The sequence below is a fragment of the Schistocerca gregaria genome, chromosome 7 (assembly GCF_023897955.1).
Source record: "Schistocerca gregaria isolate iqSchGreg1 chromosome 7, iqSchGreg1.2, whole genome shotgun sequence".
Lineage (NCBI taxonomy): Eukaryota > Metazoa > Arthropoda > Insecta > Orthoptera > Acrididae > Schistocerca > Schistocerca gregaria.
This window is the reverse complement of record NC_064926.1, coordinates 318,394,438-318,414,996: the sequence shown is the minus strand read 5'-3', so window position 1 is coordinate 318,414,996 and position 20,559 is coordinate 318,394,438. Positions and strand designations below refer to the sequence as shown.

General features: G+C 41.3%; 2 protein-coding genes across 2 annotated transcripts in view; both read left to right on the top strand.

Moving 5' to 3' along the window:
- Positions 1 to 20,559, top strand: part of LOC126282383 (cholinesterase 2-like) — a gene marked incomplete at its 5' end in the record, with an annotated part of 117,565 nt that overhangs the window by 39,720 nt on the left and 57,286 nt on the right. The window lies entirely within an intron of this gene.
- On the top strand, positions 6,440 to 20,103 carry LOC126282070 (uncharacterized). The gene is made up of 3 exons (XM_049981515.1): positions 6,440 to 6,557; positions 17,951 to 18,083; positions 19,888 to 20,103. The coding sequence occupies exons 1-3, from the start codon at positions 6,446 to 6,448 to the stop codon at positions 20,036 to 20,038; spliced, it is 396 nt and encodes a 131-aa protein (XP_049837472.1). The 5' UTR covers positions 6,440 to 6,445; the 3' UTR covers positions 20,039 to 20,103.

Here is a 20,559-nt window from a genome sequence, read left to right as displayed (position 1 = left end):
ATCTACCTCCCAGCAGAGGCATCCTTCCGCTCACGGCATCCTACCTCTAACAAAGGAATCGCAATCACTGCGAACATTAAAAAAAACCGAGAGGAGTTACAATAACATTCAAATAATCTAAAATTACTTCCTTTCCGAACAAAAACATACTCTGGTCTCTCCTTTCTTCTCTCTCTCTCTCTCTCTCTCTCTCACACACACACACACACACACACTCTCTCTCTCTCTCTCTCTCTCTCTCTCTCTCTCTCTCTCTCTCTCTCTTTCTCTCTGTCTTACTCTCATAAATGGCACTCATAACAAATCTACACGAAAAATGTATTACTTAATAAGTAATAACTTATTCACTAAACAGAACATCATATTTCAATTTAATCAAGCGTTTTATTATTTCTGTCCATACAATACACCCATTCGGGTTTCACCCTACTGCCGTCTTCACTTCGTACTATCGTATAGTATAATAGCATTACCTATTGTACGGCTATACCAATGTCCAAAAGTTGGACACAGTCTTAAGTCTAAACCATCGGAAGAAATTTCGGTACAAATGGTATAAATATGTCTGAACAAGTATTGCTAATAAAGATGTGCACTAAAAGTAAGCGTCGTTAGTCAAGTTGGATGGGGACATAATACAACAAATGTGAGAACACATGGGTGCCTATACAACACCGTCGAGATATCGTTGGGGTAAATTGTATTTTAGACAAGGAGGTGCTGCCAATGTACGCTGCTGGTGTTCGAAAGTGCAACACCAGGAGCTACAACAAGTAACGAAATTTTCCTTATTGTAGTGCAGTAGAGTAGGAAGATTACATGATTTTATTCTAAGGGTTAGGCCACAGAGCTGAACGGTCTTACACAGCTGGGCATCGACTCGAACTGAGCTTGAATGACGGTTGTGGATACGTCAGTCCATGCTGCATGAACTCTTAATTAACCTCCTGTATCGTAGTAGATCAGGAAAACACGAGCAACATGTGGTCTTGCTTTATCTTGTTCAAAGGTAACATCATCCGAAAATACGGCACACCCACCGACCTTAATACGACATAAATGTAATACCTTCACAGCAGGTGCTGAGCTCCTAAGTCCGAATAAGAGCGAATACGACTCACGCACTGAGAGTTCCATATATATATATATATATATATATATATGACTCCATGAAACTCTCAGTTGCCTGTCTCTCCGAGTGTTAAGAATCCTTTTTGTCAGGAACAGGTGGAGACATTTAGACATTTAGTTGAAATTTATGTCACGTACTATGGTCTACAGTCTCTTGACGGTGTTAGAAATTTGACCTTGTCAGTCGTTGCAATCAAAGATATGGCTATTCATGTTACATATTTCGATACTCGTAAACCCATCAAAACCTATAGTGTATGTCCCGTTGCCCTAGAATAAAGAAATTTACCAAGTAGCGGAGATTCACGATAAAAGTAAGGAAAAAATCCGAAAACTCTTAAATTGTAATTACAGCACAAACTTTTTTGTCATTTGTTTTCCGACTGTCTGTCTGTCCATCTGTTAAGACCCCTTTCTCTCAACATTTGGTAGACCTACAACTTGCCTTTATCGATATTGATAAGTGCCAAAAACCGTCGAGATCCTTTAAGTGAGAGTTCCATGTTTGGCTCTGAACTCGCGGGTCGACATTTTTCAAATGCTAATCATTTCTGCACAACATACTAATGTACATGTCCTGTGAGTGTCAACGTTCTATCTCTCTTTGTGTTTAGCGACATCGCGGAACGATAAACCAGTCCCGATGGACTACGAGTCTGCCGTTGTTGAATTTCGACGAGAGCTGGCAGACTTTTCTCTATTTTTCACAAGACGTAATACGATTTTCTCACAAAGAACCAACGCCGAACTGCAATTTCTGAATTAGAAAGCCGCCTCGCAACCTTACCTTAGATTCAGTTGCGGTGAAATGTTTTTCATTTGGTACCCAAGAAGCTAATATACGATTTACAAGTTTGACGTTCGTTGCATGCCATCATCACGGTGTTGCCATTTTAATGGCTAGAAGTGTAATTAATTACCAAGAAACATGGACCTAAAAGTTTGACCATCGAAATTTTTCAGTCATCATAACATTAAACGGTGTGAGTATAGGCGTATCCTACCATAAGAATTTTAATGAACAAGTCTGCTTCTCACTGTATGCAGATGAGAGATTAATTGCAAACGTCAGCTGATGATAAGTACTACATACTAGCGTGTCCTAAAACAGACGTGAAATCGTGGAGCACGTTTCATTAACCAGCAGAAGGCCCTAGGTGCACCTTACCTGTAATTGTAGCGGTGTCATTCTCGCAGAAGCTGGGTGTTACTGGAGAGCCGTTTGTGTGTTCAGCGTCTCCATTGGTGACAAAGCGGGGCAAGCCGACATGAAGGACAACTTCACGACGCTGATCGGCTCCCAGCTGCCGCTGCCCACGGAGGAGCAGCGGACTCGTGCGGCGGAACAGCTGGAGCGCTTCTACTTCGGGGACGAGGGCTTCTCCATGGACCAGACGCAGGCAGTGGTTGATGTAATTATAACACATTCTCTTACGACTGAGGACACTTGCCAGGTCGTGCAGAATTGGCTACAGTCTGTTTCTCCTGTATAAGGGGCGATCAAAAAGTTTCCGTTTGAGGGCGTTGCTGCAGCGTATATGCAACGTAGCGCGACTTTAGTGTGGGTGTATAAGCACCAATATGTAGGCAAGGAATCTGTGTTACACTCACGTTCTCCGACGGCCGAGCGGCAAATTCGGAAATTGAGCAATGGGAATGTTATTACTGAATGCATCCAAACAAAACCAACAAGCTGTTATTGTTGCCTTGCCTGCCTGAAGCACAAACACTGGTAGACATCTATCGGAGAACGAAGAGTCAGGGTTCTTAAGCTTCTCCCAGAGGCTTGGACGACATCCTCTATGACCTCTCGCCGCGAGGAGATCATTTTAACTAGGCATCGTATTGGACACTGTCTTTTTAGCCATCGTCATTTGTTAAATGGCGCTCGCCCACCACCTCGTACACACTGCGCTCAACTTTTCACGGTCCGTCATTTCCTGACGGAATGCCCTTTTTTGGCCGCTTACCTTCTCGTTTGCGCCTGCCGTGTGAGTTATCGGTCGTTTCAGCGGACGACGCATAGGCTGTCGACAGCATTTTACTTTTTATCCGTCGTAGCAACATGACGAAAACCATTTAATATTTGGTTCTGGACCTCCATTTTTGCATGGCGTATTTAATAGACCTTTCTCCACGTCCCTGTTTATAGCTGTCTTCCCTTCCGTCGATTGGGATTGACGTGTAGTCGTTTTTAACTCCTCTCTTTGTCTTTGTGTTCTACAGTTTTGACATGGACGCGTATGACCCTAATCTTTTTGGCGCCCTAAAACAAAAACAACAACACGTTTGTCGAAAACAACCGCTGTGGAATGATGCGCCGGATTCTGTGCTACAGCTACATCTACATCTACATCGATGCTCCACTCCCCACCTTACGACCCGTAGCGAAGGTACCCCTTACATCTATTCGTTTCCTTTCTCCTCTCCGTCTATTTTTTTTTTTTTTTCCTAACCTCTTCACTCTTCATCTCAGAGTAGCACTTGCAACCTACGTCCTCATTTATTTGCTGGATGTATTCCAGTCTCTGTCTTACTCTACAGTTTTTGCCCTCTGCAGCTCCTTCTAGTACCATGGAAGTCATTCTCTCATGTCTTACCGGATGTCCTATTACCCTGTCCCTGCTCATGATCAGTGTTTCCTTCATGTTCCTTTCCTCTCCGATTCTGCGCAGAACCTTCTCATTCTTTACCTGATCGGTCTAAGTAATTTTCAACATTCGCCTTTACTAGCACATCTCAAATGCTTCGATTTTCTTCTGTTCCGCGTTTCCCTAAGTCCATATTTCACTAACATACAGTGTTGTACTCCAGATGTACATTCTCAGAAACTTCTTCCTCAAATTAAGGCCGATAGACTTCTCTTAGCCAGGGATGCCCTTTTTGCCATTGCTGGTCTACTTTTGATGTCCTCCTTCCTCCGTCCGTCTTAGGCTACTTTACTGTCCTTAACTTCATCTAATTCGTGAGCATCAATCCTGATGTTAAGTTTCTAGCTGTTCTCATTTCTACTACTTCTCATTACCTACGTCTTTCTTCGATTTAATCTCAGTTCACACTCTGAACTCATTACACTGTTCATTCCGGTCAGCAGATCATGTAGTTCTTCTTCACTTTCACTCAAGATCGCAGTGTCATCAGCGAATCGTATAACTGAATTTTAATTCCGCTCCTGAACCTTTCTTTCATTTCCATCGTTGCTTCCTCGATGCACAGATTGAACAGTAGGGGCGAAAGGCTACATTCTTGTCTTCACCTTTTTTAATACGAGCACTTCGTTTTTGGTCGTCCACTCTTATTATTCCCTCTTGGCTTTTTCACAAATTGTATATGACTTGTCTCTCCCTGTAGCTTACCCCTACTTTTTCAGAATTTCCAACATTTGCATTATTTGATACTGTCGAACGCTTTTTCTAGGTATACAAATCCTATGAACATGTCTTGATTTTTGTTTAGTCTTGCTTCCATTATTAACCGCAATGTCAGAATTGCCTCTCTCGTGCTTTTACCTTTCCCAAAACCAAACAGATCGTCTTCTAGCGCATCCTCAATTTTCTTTTCCATTCTTCTGTATATTTTTCTTGTAAGCAAGATGGATGCGTGAGCTATTAAGCTTACTGTGCGGTAATTGTCAGCCCTTACAGTCTTAATGATTATGTGGATGATATTTTTCTGAAAGTCAGATGGTATGTCGTCAGAGTCATACATTCTACACACCTACGTGAATAGTCATTTTGCTGCCACTTCCCCCAATGATTTTAGAAATTCTGACGGAATGTTATCTATCCCTTCTGCCTTATTTGATATTAAGTCCTCCAAAGCTCTTTTAAATTCTGATTCTAATACTGGATCCCCTCCCTCTTCTAAATCGCCCCCTGTTTCTACTTCTATCACATCAGACAAATCTTCCCCTTCATAGAGGCTTTCAATATATTCTTTCCATCTTTCCGCTCTCTCATGTGCATTTAACAGTGGAATCCCCGTTGCACTCTTAATGTTATCACCCTTGCTTTTAATATCACCGACGGTTGTTTTGACTTTCCTGTATGCTGAGTCTGCCCTTCCGACACTCATTTCTTTTTCCATGTCTTCACATTTTTCCTGAGCCATTTCGTCATAGCTTCCCTGCATTTCTGATTTATATCATTTCTCAGTGTGTTGTATTGCTGTATCCCTCAGTTTCCCGGAACATTTTTGTACTTCCTCCTTCCTTCGATCAATAAAGTATTTCTTCTGTTACCCATGGTTTCTTCGCAGTTACATTCTTTGTACCTATGTTTTCCTTCCCAACTTCTGTGATGGCCCATTTTAGAGATGTCCATTCCTCTTCAACTGTAATGTCTACTGAGTTGTTCCTTACTGTTGCATCTATAACCTTAGAGAGTTTCATCTGTATCTCGTCATTCCTTAGTATTTCCGTATGCCACTTCTTTGCGTATTGATTCTTCCTGAGTAATGTTTTAAACTTCAGCCTACTCTTTATCACTACTATATTGTGATCTGAGTCTATATCTGCTCCTGGCTGCACCATACAATCCAATATCTAATTTCTGAAACTCTGTCTGTCCATGACGTAATCTATCTGAAATCTCCCCCTATCACCCGGCCTTTTCCAAGTATACCTCCTCCTCTTGTGATTCTTGAACAGAGTATTCGCTATTACTAGCCGAAACTTGTTGCAGAACTCAATTAGACTTTTTCCTCTCTCAATCCTTGTCCCAATTCCATATTCTCCTGTAACCATTTCTTCTTCTCCTTCCCTTACGACTGCATTCCAGTTCCCCATAACTATTAGATTTTCATCCCCCTTCACATACTGTATTACCCTTTCGATATCCTCATACACTTCCTCTATCTCTTCATCTTCAACTTGCGACGTAAATTATATAGGGCGATAAAGGCAGTTACGAAGCACGGAATCAACGCTCAACACACGAAATGATACCGCACTGGTTGTATGGTCTAAGCGAATTGGTTATCCGAGGGAGTAAACTGCTGGATCGTTAATATTCCTATGGTGTATCTACCTACTACATGATCTATTACATCAGAAATGTGAAGCAAACCAATCAGATGTGTAGCTTCTAGGACTACCATAATTCGGATAGCACAATTGCAATCGGAAAACCGTTGTTTCTCTAACGCCGTTATCACAAGTGAAAACACATGCCCAAATTTTATAAATTAGTTTCAAGACACGACAAAGTTAGTCCTCTGAAGCACTGTTCTGTTTTATAAACTTCACTGATATCTATATATTTCTACAAATTAAAGTCTGTTCTTATAAATTCACTATTTGCAGCTGTTATCCGACATGTTCTTCATTCATCCAGCGGACTCATTCGCTCGGGCGGTGGTGAACTCCAGCAGTGTACATGTTCACTTCTATTACTTTGACTACAATGGCACCGGCTCCTCGGATTACGGTAAGCGTTCGCCATTAGGCATTTCTTTTGTCTAAAAATGAATGTCCCTGAAAAGAGTGATCGCAAACTTAAATATAATGGTAATAACGTCCATGAAATTGTCTAATAATTCATAGTTTATCCACTAAGTTTTTATTTCATGGAGTGTCTTCTTCTACGCACTCTTAGTTTCATTGTTGACTAAACTCAATTACAGAATAATGTTTCCAGAATGAGATTTTCACTCTGCAGCGGAGTGTGCGCTGATATGAAACTTCCTGGCAGATTAAAACTGTGCGCCCGACCGAGACTCGAACTCGAGACCTTTGCCTTTGCGGGCAAGTGCTCTACCATTCTTCGGTAGCTCAGATGGTAGAGCACATGCCCACGAAAGGCAAAGGTCCCGAATTCGAGTCTCGGTCGGGCACACAGTTTTAATCTGCCAGGAAGTTCCACAGAATAATGTTGTTTGTCTGTTTCTTAACACTACTAAGTTAATAAATCTCTCGCACATTTCTAGAAATATGGTTTATTACGCGGTGTATATATACGAGGGTCAGTCAAAAAGTAATGCCTCCTATTTTTTTTTTCTACGTTTAATTGTCAGGAAATTTAAATGCAATTACATAGGTTGAAAACCACAACATTGAGGATCATTTTGTCATTTTTCAATGTAATCTCCGCCCATCTCTACAGTTTTGGTCCATCTTTGAACAAGGGCATGTATCCCAGCACGGTAAAAATCACAGCTCTGCTTCCTAAGCCATTGACGCACGGATGTTTTGACGGCCTCCTCATCTTCAAAATGAATCCCACGATGAGCTTCTTTTAGTGGCCCGAACAGATGGAAGTCTGATGGTGCCAGGTCAGGGCTGTATGGGGGATGAGGCAAAACTTCCCATCCAATTTTGACAATCTCGTCAGAGGTGTGACGACTGGTGTGTGGTCTTGCATTGTCATGCAAAAGAAGAACATCTGCCATTGATTTTGTTGGGCGAACTCGCTGAAGACGTGCTTTAAGTTTTTTGAGGGTTGTGACGTATTGAACAGAATTTATTGTGCATCCCTGCTCCAAAAAATCAACCAGAATCACACCCTCTGTATCCCAGAAAACTGTTGCCATAACTTTCTCTGCCGATCGCACAGTTTTGAATTTTTTCTTCCTCGGCGAGCTTGTGTGACGCCACTCCATTGACTGCCTCTTTGATTCGGGTTCAAAAAAATGCACCCATGTTTCGTCCCCGGTCACAGTTTTTTTCAGAAACTCATCTCCCTCCAAACGGAAGCGCTGCAAGTGTTGGGAGGCTATTGTTTTCCTTGCCTCTTTATTCTGATCGGTTAACATTCTTGGAACCCACCGTGCACAAACTTTTGAGTACCCCAATTGTTTAATAATCGTGATCACACTGCCTTTACTAAGAGAAATAATGGGACACACTTCATCTGCAGTCACCCGACGGTCACCACGAATGATGTCATCAACTTGCTGAATGTTGTGTGGAGTCACTGCACTCACCGGCCTGCCGCTCCGCTTTTCGTCAGTCAACGGTGTTTGCCCTTCAGCTTCCTTACAACGACGAACCCATCGTCTAACAGTGCTGACATCCACTGTCACAACACCATACACCTTCTTCAGTCTTTCATGAATGCGTATGGGCGTTTCACCTTCTGCATTCAAGAATTCAATCACACAACGCTGTCTCAAACGAACATCGATGTCGGCCATCTTACAAACTTCTGCTGTGCTGCCGCCTGTTGACACAGAAAGTTACTACTGCAGTGGATTGCAGAAGAAGGTTTGAGGAATGGCGCCAAATTCAAATTTTTCACTTAACTTAATTTTTTTAAGTAGAAAAAAATGGGAGGCATTACTTTTTGACCGACCCTCGTATGTCAATATTGTTTCGTCATCACTCATAAATGAAGGCAGCTCAGATTTAACACACATCTGTTAGCCAACTACCGTACGATACAGGTGTTATGATTTATATCTCTTCGCTTCTCGTAGGTCAGTAGAACGGTGTAGCTTACGAACCGTGGCTACGAAGGAAGAACATCTTCCTTTCTTTAATCGACAACAGGTAGCACAAAATCAGGAGAGTGATAAATTCACCAATCTAACAGTAACAGCACGTTGGACTGGAATGTTTCGTGTGAAGATGATTTCTTCACAAAACGTTCGCACAAAATTCAAAGAAATAAATTGTTCACTTATGGTAATATCTAGATACCCTCAGTGTCAAAATACGTTATTAGTGCATCGTTTATCAATGTGAATACAGTTAAGAAAATTCGTTACTCCTGCTTGCGTTATCACAGCTGAACCCATTGATACATGTGACTTATCTCAAAGGCAATATCTAAATAAAAGCATGAAACTTCCTGACAGAATAAACGCATACTGACCTCAGATTCGCTGACTTCCCCTGGCACTGTGTTAAAAGTTCACTAAACTGTAAACGTCCTATTTTCCTTCTTCGGGTAACCTTTAATCAATTCTCCGTGAGCTACGTAACAGTAAGAGTTGTTGATTTGAAGAACGCTGTATGAAATTGCTGTGAATAGTTCGTAGATTGCGGGTGCAGACACAACAGAGCAACACTTTTTTTCGTCTGTTTCTAAAAGATTAAGGAAAAGTCAATCAGGTATATGTTCATCAAATCCTAAACGAAGTACTTCTTTCATATTTTCGAGGGTGGAAGCTTTTTGTGAACGAGTTCTTAATAATTCTGCGTTTACACAGGCTAGTTTTGAGATATCATAACATCTCCACCAGGACAAAGTGGGCTATAATTGGACAAGTTGTTGGGGCGATCATTACTTTAAGGTACCAGTCTGATTTAAGCTGCCACAAGTTAAAGTAGTTATCGAATGGTCAGAGTATGTAGGGTGATTCACGATGATACGCAAATATTTTAATATGTTATTCTACTAGTAAAACTAAAGAAAAAAGTTCATTTGAATAAAGGTCCTCAAATGTTTAGTTACTGAGTTATGGCTAATAAAAGATTTTGCCTGAAATTTAACGACTTCGCTAATATGAAGCAATCACATAAATGTACGTGTTTAAAGTAAAGAACGATTTCCATTTATTTTGTTGTTACTGATCTGGTGAATCTAATAAAAATGGTTCAAATGGCTATAGGCACTATAGGACTTAACATCTGAAGGCATCAGTCCCCTAGACTACTTAAACCTAACTGAGGACATCACACACATCCATGCCCCAGGCAGGATTCGAACCTGCGACCGTAGCACCAGCGCAGTTCCGGACTGGAGCGTCCTAAACCGCTCGGCCACAACGGCCGGCAGTCTAAAAAACATGTCCCAGACGTGCATCTACAGTAGTTTTCTAGAACATCCAGAGAAACAAAGATGTAGATCGTAAAATTTTTAATTTGTCAACTACTTGGACCAACTTGTTTTTTTAAATTCCAGAAAATTGCACAAAATTTTCAACAGAAGTTGTAGAGAATTTAATTTTGGAAAAATGATGATAATAACGTTAACTGAAACTGTGTGAATGTGTCAGATAATTTACTTTTATTAATGCCATAGCACACGTGAATTCATGTTAAACCGGAAAAAACAAAGCTCAGTATTAAGAAAGTTGTACAGTGTACATACAGCTTCACAATATATTCAGAATAAATGTTCAAAAACGTCTCATCCGAGTTCAACGCATTTAACTGCACGTGTATGAACAGATTATGTTGCTCGTGTCAGTTTCACAAGGTTGTTCTTACTTGCGTCTATTGCATTAATAATGCGAGCAAGTAATGCCTCACGTGTATTGACTTTGTCTTCATGAACTATGTCTTTCATCCATCCCCATATACAAAAATCCATTGGTGTTAAATAGGGCAATCTGGGTGACCACAGACGTGTAGCATCACGACTAATCCGTTTGTGGGGAAAATGTTCATTTAAATGTGTAGTAACGGCCTTGGTGAAGTGTGGTGGCGCCTCGTCATGTTGAAAATGCATTTGCTATCGCGAAGCAAGTGGAACATCTTCGAAGAAGCGGAGCATTTCTTCTTGAAGGAATTTTAAGTACGTTTCACCAGTTATACGTCCTGGGAAAATGAATGGTCCAATAAAGTGCGTGTTGACTATACTCCACCACACGTTTGTGGTAAATCACTGCTGGAAATTGCGTTGCACTGTTGCGTGTGGGTTTGCCTCAGACCATACGTGCTCGTTATGTCCCCCCATGAACCATGGACCTTGCCGTTGGTGGGGAGGCTTGCGTGCCTCAGCGATACAGATGGCCGTACCGTTGGTGCAACCATAACAGAGGGGTATCTGTTGACATGTCAGACAAACGTGTGGTTCCTGAAGAGGGGCAGCAGCCTTTTCAGTAGTTGCAGGGGCAACAGTCTGGATGATTTACTGATCTGGCCTTGTAACACTAACCAAAACGGCCTTGCTGTGCTGGTACTGCGAACGGCTGAAAGCAAGGGGAAACTATAGCCGTAATTTCTCCTGAGGGCATGCAGCTTTTTCCATGGTTAACTGATGATGGCGTCCTCTCGGGTAAAATATTCCGGGGGTAAAATAGTCGCCCATTCGGATCTCCGAGCCCGGACTACTCAAGAGGACGTCATTATCAGGAGAAAGAAAACTGGCGTTCTACGGATCGGAGCGTGGAATGTGAGATCCCTTAACCGGGCAGGTAGGTTAGAAAATTTAAAAAGGGAAATGGATAGCTTAACGTTAGATATAGTGGGAATTAGTGAAGTTCAGGGGCAGGAGGAACAAGACTTTTGGTCAGGTGAATACAGGGTTATAAATACAAAACCAAATAGGAGTAATGCAGGAGTAGGTTTAATAATGATTTAAAAAATAGGGGTGCGGGTAAGCTACTACAAATAGCATAGTGAACGCATTATTGTGGCCAAGATAGAAACAAAGCCCACGCCTACTACAGTAGTACAAGTTTATATGGCTACTATCAGTGAAAATAATATAGAAATTGATTAAATGTATGATGAGATAAAAGAAATTATTCAGGTAGTGAAGGGAGACGAAAATTTAATAGTCATGGGTAACTGGAATTCGAAAGAAGGAAAAGGAAACATAGTAGGTGAATACGGATTGGGGGTAAGAAATGAAAGTGTAAGCCATCTGGTAGAATTTTCCACAGAGCATAACTTAATCATAGCTAATACTTGGTTCAAGAATCATAAAAGAAGGTAGTATACATGGAAGAATCCTGGATATACTAGAAGGTATCAGATAGATTATATAATGATGAGACAGAGATTTAGGAACCAGGTTTTAAATTGTAAGACATTTCCAGGGGCAGTTGTGGACTCTGACCACAATCTATTGGTTATGAACTGTAGATTAAAACTGAAGAAACTGCAAAAATTTGGGAATTTAAGGAGATGGGAACTCGATAAACTGACTGAACCAGAGGTTGTACAGAGTTTCAGGGAGAGCATAAGGAAACAATTGACAGGAATGGGGGAAAGAAATACAGCAGAAGAAGAATGGGTTGCTCTGAGGGATGAAGTAGTGAAGGCAGCAGAGGATCAAGTAGGTAAAAATACGAGGGCTAGTACAAACCCTTGGGTAACTGAAGAAATATTGAATTTAATTGATGAAATGAGATAATATAAAAATGCAGTAAATGAAGCAGGCTAAAAGGAATACAAACGTCACAAAAATGAGATCGACAGGAAGTGCAAAACGGCTAAGCAGAGATGGATAGACGACAAATGTAAGGATGTAGAGGCCTATCTCAGTAAAGGTAAGATAGATACTGCCAACAGGAAAATTAAAGAGACCTTTGGAGAAAAGAGAACCACTTGCATAAATATCAAGAGCTCAGATGGAAACCCAGTTATAAGCAAAGAAGGGAAAGCAGAAAAGTGGAAGGAGTATATAGAGGGTCTATACAAGGGCGATGTACTTAAGGACTATACTATGGAAATGGAAGAGGATGTAGATGAAGATGAAACGTGAGATACGAAACTGCGTGAAGAGTTTGACAGAGCACTGAAAGACCTGAGTCGAAACAAAGTCCCGGGAGTAGACAACATTCCATTAGAACTACTGACGGCCTTGGGAGAGCCAGTCCTGACAAAACTGTACCATCTTGTGAGTAAGATGTATGAGACAGGCGAAATACCCTCAGACTTCAAGAAGAATATAATAATCCCAATCCCAAAGAAAGCAGGTGTTGACAGATGTGAAAATTACCGAACTATCAGTTTAATAAGTCACAGCTGCAAAATACTAACACGAATTCTTTACAGACGAATGGAAAAACTGGCAGAAGTCGACCTCGGGGAAGATCAGTTTGGATTCCGTAGAAGTATTGAAATACGTGATGCAATACTGACGTTACGACTTATCTTAGAAGAAAGATTAAGGAAAGGCGAACCTACGTTTCTAGCATTTGTAGACTTAGAGAAAACTTTTGACAATGTTGACTGGAATACTCTCTCTCAAATTCTAAAGGTGGCAGGGGTAAAATACAGGGAGCGAAAGGCTATTTACAATTTGTACAGAAACCAGATGGCAGTTACAAGAGTCGAAGGGCATGAAAGGGTAGCAGTGGTTGAGATGGGAGTGAGACAGGGTTGTAGCCTCTCCCCGATGCTATTCAAACTGTATATTGAGCAAGCAGTAAAGGAAACAAAAGAAAAATTCGGAGTAGGTATTAAAATTCATGGAGAAGAAATAAAAACTTTGAGGGTTGCCGATGACATTGTAATTCTGTCAGAGACACCAAAGGACTTGGCAGAGTAGTTGAACGGAATGAACAGTGTTTTGAAAGATGAACATCAACAAAAGCAAAACGAGGATAATGGAATGTAGTCGAATTAAGTCAAGTGATGCTGATCGAATTAGAGTAGGAAATGAGACACTTAAAGTAGTAAAGGAGTTTTGCTATTTGGAGAGCAAAATAACTGATGGTGGGCGAAGTAGAGAGGATATAATATGTAGACTGGCAATGGCAAGGAAGCGTTTGTGAAGAAGAGAAATTTGTTACAATCGAATATAGATTTATGTGTCAGGAAGTCGTTTCTGAAAGTATTTGTATGGAATGTAGCCATGTATAGAAGTGAAATGTGGAGGATAAACAGTTTAAACAAGCTCACATAGCTAATGAGGAGGTATTGAATAGAATTGGGGAGGAGTTTGTGGCATAACTTGAAAAGAAGAAGGGACCGGTTTGTAGTACATGTTCTGAGGCATCAGGGGATCACAAATTTAGCATTGGACGGCAGCGTGGAGGGTAAAAATCGTAGAGGGAGACCAAGAGATGAACACACTGAGCAGATTCAGAAGGATGTAAGTTGCAGTAAGTACTGGGAGATGAAGAAGCTTGCACAGGGTAAGGTAGCATGGAGAGCTGCATCAAACCAGTCTCAGGACTGAAGACAACAACAACAACAACATTGAAATTGTTTATACCATTTCGGGTAAACTGTGCCTCATCACTAAATAAAATGTATTTGTGTGACCGCCATTAGTAGCTGAAAGTTGGTCAACTCCAGTTGTTTATGGTAAGGATACAGATTATTTTACTTCAGTGTACGCCATACGTTAGTGTGTGAAATGCCTAATCGTTGTACTGGTACCCGGGCTACGTTGAACAGCATCCACAATGTTCTCAACATCGTCTTTACGTATCGGGCGCTCATACTGATTATGAACGCTTGATAGAGAACATGTCCCCATAACAATACTCCGATAATGGTTCATGCATTCGGAATCCTCCGAGTTGGATAACGTACACGATATTCGTTAACTGCATCCGTAGCATTATCATCACATTTGCCATAAATAAACATCAAATCAACGTACTCCTCTGTCGTAAATTTGAAAGGCATCCCTATTTCATAAATAGTACACACTACAATACAACAGTTACTATGTGATTTCACTTATATACACCGTTGTTACTTTCTTTCACTAAACAATACCGAAAACTAACTCATTTCAAGGTTAGGTAACGACTGAAACAACTCACTAACGATTGCCAACAATGACATTCTCAATGGAAATTAAACAAATTTATTTGTATGATAATCTTTGCTTCTCTGGATATTCTGGAAAACTACTGGAGATATACATCTTGAACATGTTTTGTTAGATTCACCAGACCAACAAGAACGTAAATGGAAATCGTACTTTACTTTCACCACGCACTGTTTTGCGATGGCATCATATTAGGGAAGTTGCTAAATTTCAGGCAAAATCTTTTTATAAGCCGTAACTCGGTAACTAAAAATTTGCGGACCTATGTTTATACGAATATTTTTCCTGCAGTTTTACTTGCAGAATAACATATTAAAATATTCGCATATCTCTGCGAATCACCCTGTATATTCTTGTGCATCTACATTTATATTCAGCAAGCCACCTTACAGAGTGTGTCGGAGGGTATTTTGTATATCGGTGTCCCTCCCTTCTTTCTCTGTTCCAGTCGCGTATTGTTCGCGGGAAGAACGATTGCTGGAAAGCCTCCACGTGGATTCCAATCTCTCTAATTTTATCTTTTCAAACGTACGTAGGAGGAGGCAATATATTGGCTGATTCTTCTAGAATTTTAACTGTAGACCATATCCTGGTACATAACGCCTTTCTTACAGCGTGTGCCACAACTGTTTCGCTTTCGTGCGTACTGAATGAACTTGTAACTCTTCTTTGAGTGTTCCCTATTTCCTGCCTCATTGCTGACCTTAGACTGATGAGCAGTATTGGTCGGACGTGTGTTTTGTAAGCTATTTTCTATGTTGATGGACTGCAATTCCTGAGAATTCTTCCAATGGCAGTCTGTCATCTGCCTTAAGAGCGATTAATTTTATATCGTCGACACATTTCAAATCACTCTGTACGCATACTCCAAGATATTTTATCGGAGTAACTGGTTCCAGTGACTGTTCTACAGTCATCCAATCATACAACGAAGGTTGTTTCTGTCTATGTATTCACAATATGATATATTTGCTTACATTGCAAGTCGGTTGCAACTGCACGATGCGTCGTTCCTCTACAGGTCTTCGGGCGTCTCGCTACCATTTTCTAGCGTTGCAAACTCTCCGTATACAACAGCATCAGCCACGAAAGCCTCATGGATCTTCCGACGCTATGTAGCAGGGAATTTATGTTTATTATGAAAAGTAATGGTCGCAAGGCACTTCCTCGTGGCACGAGCGAAGTTACTATTACGTCTTACGACATCTTGTTGTGGTTGGGGGCGTCCAGTTTGATGAAAGTCTCACTGCCCTGAAAAAGCACACACACACACACACACACACACACAGTGAAAGTAACACAGAACAGTGAATAGGAAGATATGTTACACAACTTTGGTCACGCTGGTTGCAGCACTTCTGTAATGCAGGTTTAGCCTATCTGTCCTGCGTTGCCTACAGTTCGATGAACACATACTAAATAATTCCCTATGAACTGAAGTCGAAGAAAACTAATCTTCTGTCTTGATTTACTGCTCAGAGAACAGTTCCAAACTAACAGTTCTTAGTTAAATCTCTATGCAGGTGTTCTCTATCCATACACGAAAATACTATTCACCGTTCTGTTATTCCTGAAGGCTAACCACTGTTCTTTTATCTGCCGCTGTTTCTATCTCGCTCGATGACTTGATGACGTGAAGACAGGACGACTGTTCTGCAACAACTTCCTAGCGGAATCGGACTAACCTTTTGCAACTGACAACTTCTGCTCGTGCAGGTTACCTCAGCGTGCGCTGCCGTTCCAAGCCTTGATTCTCGCGGCCAGCGTGACTTGTTTGCGCGCAGCGTCGTTCCCGCTGCGCATGGACGTCCACGGTACTTCTGGTACCACCTGTCGCAAACTCTTCTTGTGCGGTCTATCAATACATCACACTTCTCTCTGTTTTCCAGATAATCTTCAGTCCAGCCACACTATTGGTGTGATATTCCGTGTACCCGTAATTTTTTCGTTAGATGGCAGTGTGGAACTGTACTGAACTTCTTCCGGAAGTCAAGCAACACGGCATATGTTGGAGCCTCTGTATCTAGTGTTTTCTGGGTCTAGTGTACGAACAGAGCGATCTGAGTTTCAAAAGATCGCTGTTTTCGGAACCGATGTTGATTGCAACAGAGAAGATTTCTGGTTCCGATCTCGCAGTACGAGAGCGTAAAACATGTTTCTAAATTTTACTACAGACAGGCGTCAGAGATACAGGACTATAGCTTTCTGCGTCTGTTCGACGATCCTTCCTGAAAACGGATAAACTTATTTTTTTCACTCATTAAGAATGCTCCCCTAAAGATCTGCAGTACACAGCTGCTAGATGAATGCCAAATTCTTTCGCATACTGTGTGTAGAATCGAACTGGTGCAGTGTACTTTCCTATGTTGATACGATAACAGTTGCTTAGAAATCCTTATGTCACCTATTACAATGTCAGTCATTTTTCAGTTCGTGTGACATATTAAAGGAGGAACTACAGTGCGATCCTCCTCTGTGAAACCATTTTTGAGAAAGACTTATTTCAGTTTTTTCTGCCATCCTCTCTTTCAGAGCCATTATGGTCAGAGTGACTGAACAGATAGCTTCGATCCTCTTTCTGTTTTAACATAGCACCGAAACTTCTTACGATTACTTATTCTTGCCGCCATCCTTGTTACATCGCGTTCAGATTCTGTACGTTTCTTTTTAAAGACTGTTGATTTTTTTCATGGCAATGAATGTGCAGTTGTCACTCGTGTCCAGTGTACCTCACCAGTAGACGTTCCGATCTAAATGTAAAATTTTGTTATCATTTATTGCTAGTTCAAGGCATCTTTTAAGCTAAGTGTCCGATACTTCTCGCACTTGTCGGCTATTGCTATCTTCGGGATTGTGTGGATGATATTTCTCCGGAAATCTGATGGTATATTGGTAGGCTCATACGCTCTATACATTAATGTAAATAGTAGTTTTGTTACAATTGCCCGCAATGATTTTAGAAATTCTGATGGAATTTTCTCTATCCCCTCTGCCTTATTTGATCTTGAGTCTGTTAATGCTCTTTTAAATTCTAATACTTGATCACCTACATCTTCTATAACGTTTCCCGTTTCTTCTTTTGTCACGTCATCGGACAAGCCTTTCCCCTATACACGCCTTATTTGTACTCTTCCCATCTATTCGCTCTCTCCTCTGCATTTAACAGTGGAATTCCATTTTTATTGTTAATGTTACCGCCCTTCCAGATATATTGAGAGAGCGTGATTACAGATAAGTTCGTGCAACTTGTAAATATCACGTTCACATTTCCCTTTTAGTGCTGCATACTGTTGTTGACTTTAAAATGTCATTCGACGATCAAACCGTCCCCATTTTTCCTTGCAATGCTAAGAAAAGAAAAAAAAACAATACACTGAAAGTATGTCTACTAGCGCTCATCTACTTTAATCTATTTACAGGTATGATACATGCTGGTGAAACAACGTTTCTGTTTGCGGGTGGCTTATTTAAACCAGACACAGACCCTAATTCCGACGATGGGAAAGTGTCAAATCAGTTGACAACACTGTGGACAAATCTCTCAAAATACGGGTAAGTACGTCATTAAAACTTGTGCTTAGCTGTAGCAGCCAATTACAGCTTGAAAAAAGTGTTGATCAGACGCACTTGAAATGTTACCACCAACAAATTGATATACGCTGCATGAAAAAGAGGTTAAGCACCACGAATACAAGTCAGATGTCAATGTAACTTCGTACACGTGCACACTTTTGGCGGGTGGGTGAATGATTACAGCTGCAGTTCTCTGTGACAGGTAGAACTGCCACCAGAGAACGTTATTATTGACATGTTTGGTGTTGTTACCAGCCCTCGTAAAGCACACAAGTGGCGTTAACGGTGTCGGTTGTTAAATAGTCACTGTGAGGGAAACGGAGATACCGCATACTGGTGCGAGAAAGCGTTATCAGCATCTGACAGAGTCTGAAAGAGGCCTCATGGTGGGTCATCATTTTTTGCCTGGTCATATCATGCACTATCCGAGTACGCGCCATTCGGATGTGCCAGTGGACGCATGTGCGCCTGCCGTCCGAGTGTAAATAATGGCCGGCCGGGGTGGCCGAGCGGTTCTAGGCACTACAGTCTGCAACCGCGAGACCACTACGGTCGCAGGTTCGAATCCTGCCTTGGTCATGGATGTGTGTAGTGTCCTTAGGTTAGTTAGGTTTAAGTAGTTCTAAGTTCTAGGGGACTGATGACCTCAGCAGTTAAGTCCAATAGTGCTCAGAGCCATTTGAACCATTTTTAAATAATGGAGTCCCTGAACCATTCCGTGTCATTCTGGACCATTTGTCGGAGTCCAGCTGCAGGATATCAAAGAGCATTTAAGACAATTATGATACCCTTCTCTGCACAGTCAGTGCAAAACACCTGGACCATGGAGGGAGAATCGTTATGCTGAGAAGTGGCCTCATAGAGACGAGTTCTTTTTAAATGTGACTCGATTTAGTAATCACCGCAACAACGCCAAAGACCCTCTCAGTATAAAAGGATTGAGGAAGTTCTCTGCAGAACCGGTGAAAGAAAGGAACATATGGAATACACTGACAAAAAGAGGCGACAGGTTGACAGAACATGTCTTAAGACATCAGGGAATAACCATCATGGACTAGATTGAGATGTAGACAGTAAACGCAGTTTAGGAAGACATATATTAGAATACATCCAGCAAGTAATTGAGGACATAAGGTACATGATGAGGTTAGAGCGGTGCGCATGCAACCCGTCGGAAGACTGATGACCCAAAGAAAGTTCTCTTGGACTGTAAAATTCCATATCGTTTCTTCTTTCTCCTCTGGCGCCTTCACATTTGTCAGGCAGAATAATTTTTGTACTTGCATATGTATGCCACTTTGGCAGGACTCGGTTAAATCTCCTGAACGTGGAACTGGTGGTCTGAAACAGTTTATAAAGAACGAGAAGTAAAACATTTAACCATCGAATGACTTCTGACGGACTGCTCATCGAATGAATATGACACTTTATTGTGTGTCTGTCCCAGCTTTCTGCACTACCACCGCCCTCCTCTCAGGCATCACTTAGCTGCCACGTGCAGACAACACTTACCAATAGCAGCGCCGTTCACTGGTATGTAGCACTACCGAGACATCCACGCATCATCTTTGATGTCAACGTCTTTATTCGTTCGAGCCTTGGAAGATTTTGTCATTTCTACCAAATCTGATTTATTTATTTAATTATTTTTCTCAAACACCAACCAAATTGAGTCATTTCCCAAATGCTTAAAAATTAATTTTTATGTTTCCATTCACTATTATCAGCGTTATTGTAGTAGATGCGCACAGTGTATCACAAGGCCGTTAATTTTGTCTTCCAGGGATCCTGCGCCTTCTGGAAATCCAATGGCCTGGGAAAGGTTGACGGCCAGTGCTGCCAACTATCTTGATATGAAACTGGAATTTGTGACACGTCAAGACATGCTCAAGGAACGGATGGATTTCTGGAGAGAAATACTAAATTTGCAATGAGTTACATGCCGTAATATTTCGTGTCATGTACTGTTCAACGCAAAATAAAAGTGGCTTCTGTTTAATATGTCATGACAACATCAGTAGCCTACCGTGCGCAACATACTGCGTCTGCTCGCCATACTTCCGCCAAGTGGTCGACGGAATGTTTGTTGTCATCATTTCTGGATTTGGTCTTTAACATTGCATGCGACAGCCGTACCATTTACATCATGACTTAGGCACAATTCGCCAACCTGAAGATGTTCTACGAACAAAACTAGTAGTAATACAATAAATGTGTAGTAATACAGCTGCGGCTGTTGTCATTAACCAGTAACATTAGTATTAGTTCAGCTGTGGTGCCCAACTTGACGAAGACTATTGCATTTCATATTCTGTAACACAATTTCTGTAAAGAACGGTTAAAATGGTGCTGCTACTGTCAGTAACTTGTTACTCGTAATCCTACAGTATGTGATAAGTACATTGTGTCCTCAGAGTCTTTCAAAGTGTTATGCTTCAATAAAATCTTACCGGTT

Bases quoted from the DNA above. Each gene is read 5' to 3' on its own strand.
- LOC126282070 (XM_049981515.1), top strand. From the start codon at position 6,446: ATGTTCTTCATTCATCCAGCGGACTCATTCGCTCGGGCGGTGGTGAAC. The intron at 6,558-17,950 runs GTAAGCGTTCGC...ATCTATTTACAG, and splicing joins CACCGGCTCCTCGGATTACG to GTATGATACATGCTGGTGAA. The intron at 18,084-19,887 runs GTAAGTACGTCA...TTTGTCTTCCAG, and splicing joins ACAAATCTCTCAAAATACGG to GGATCCTGCGCCTTCTGGAA.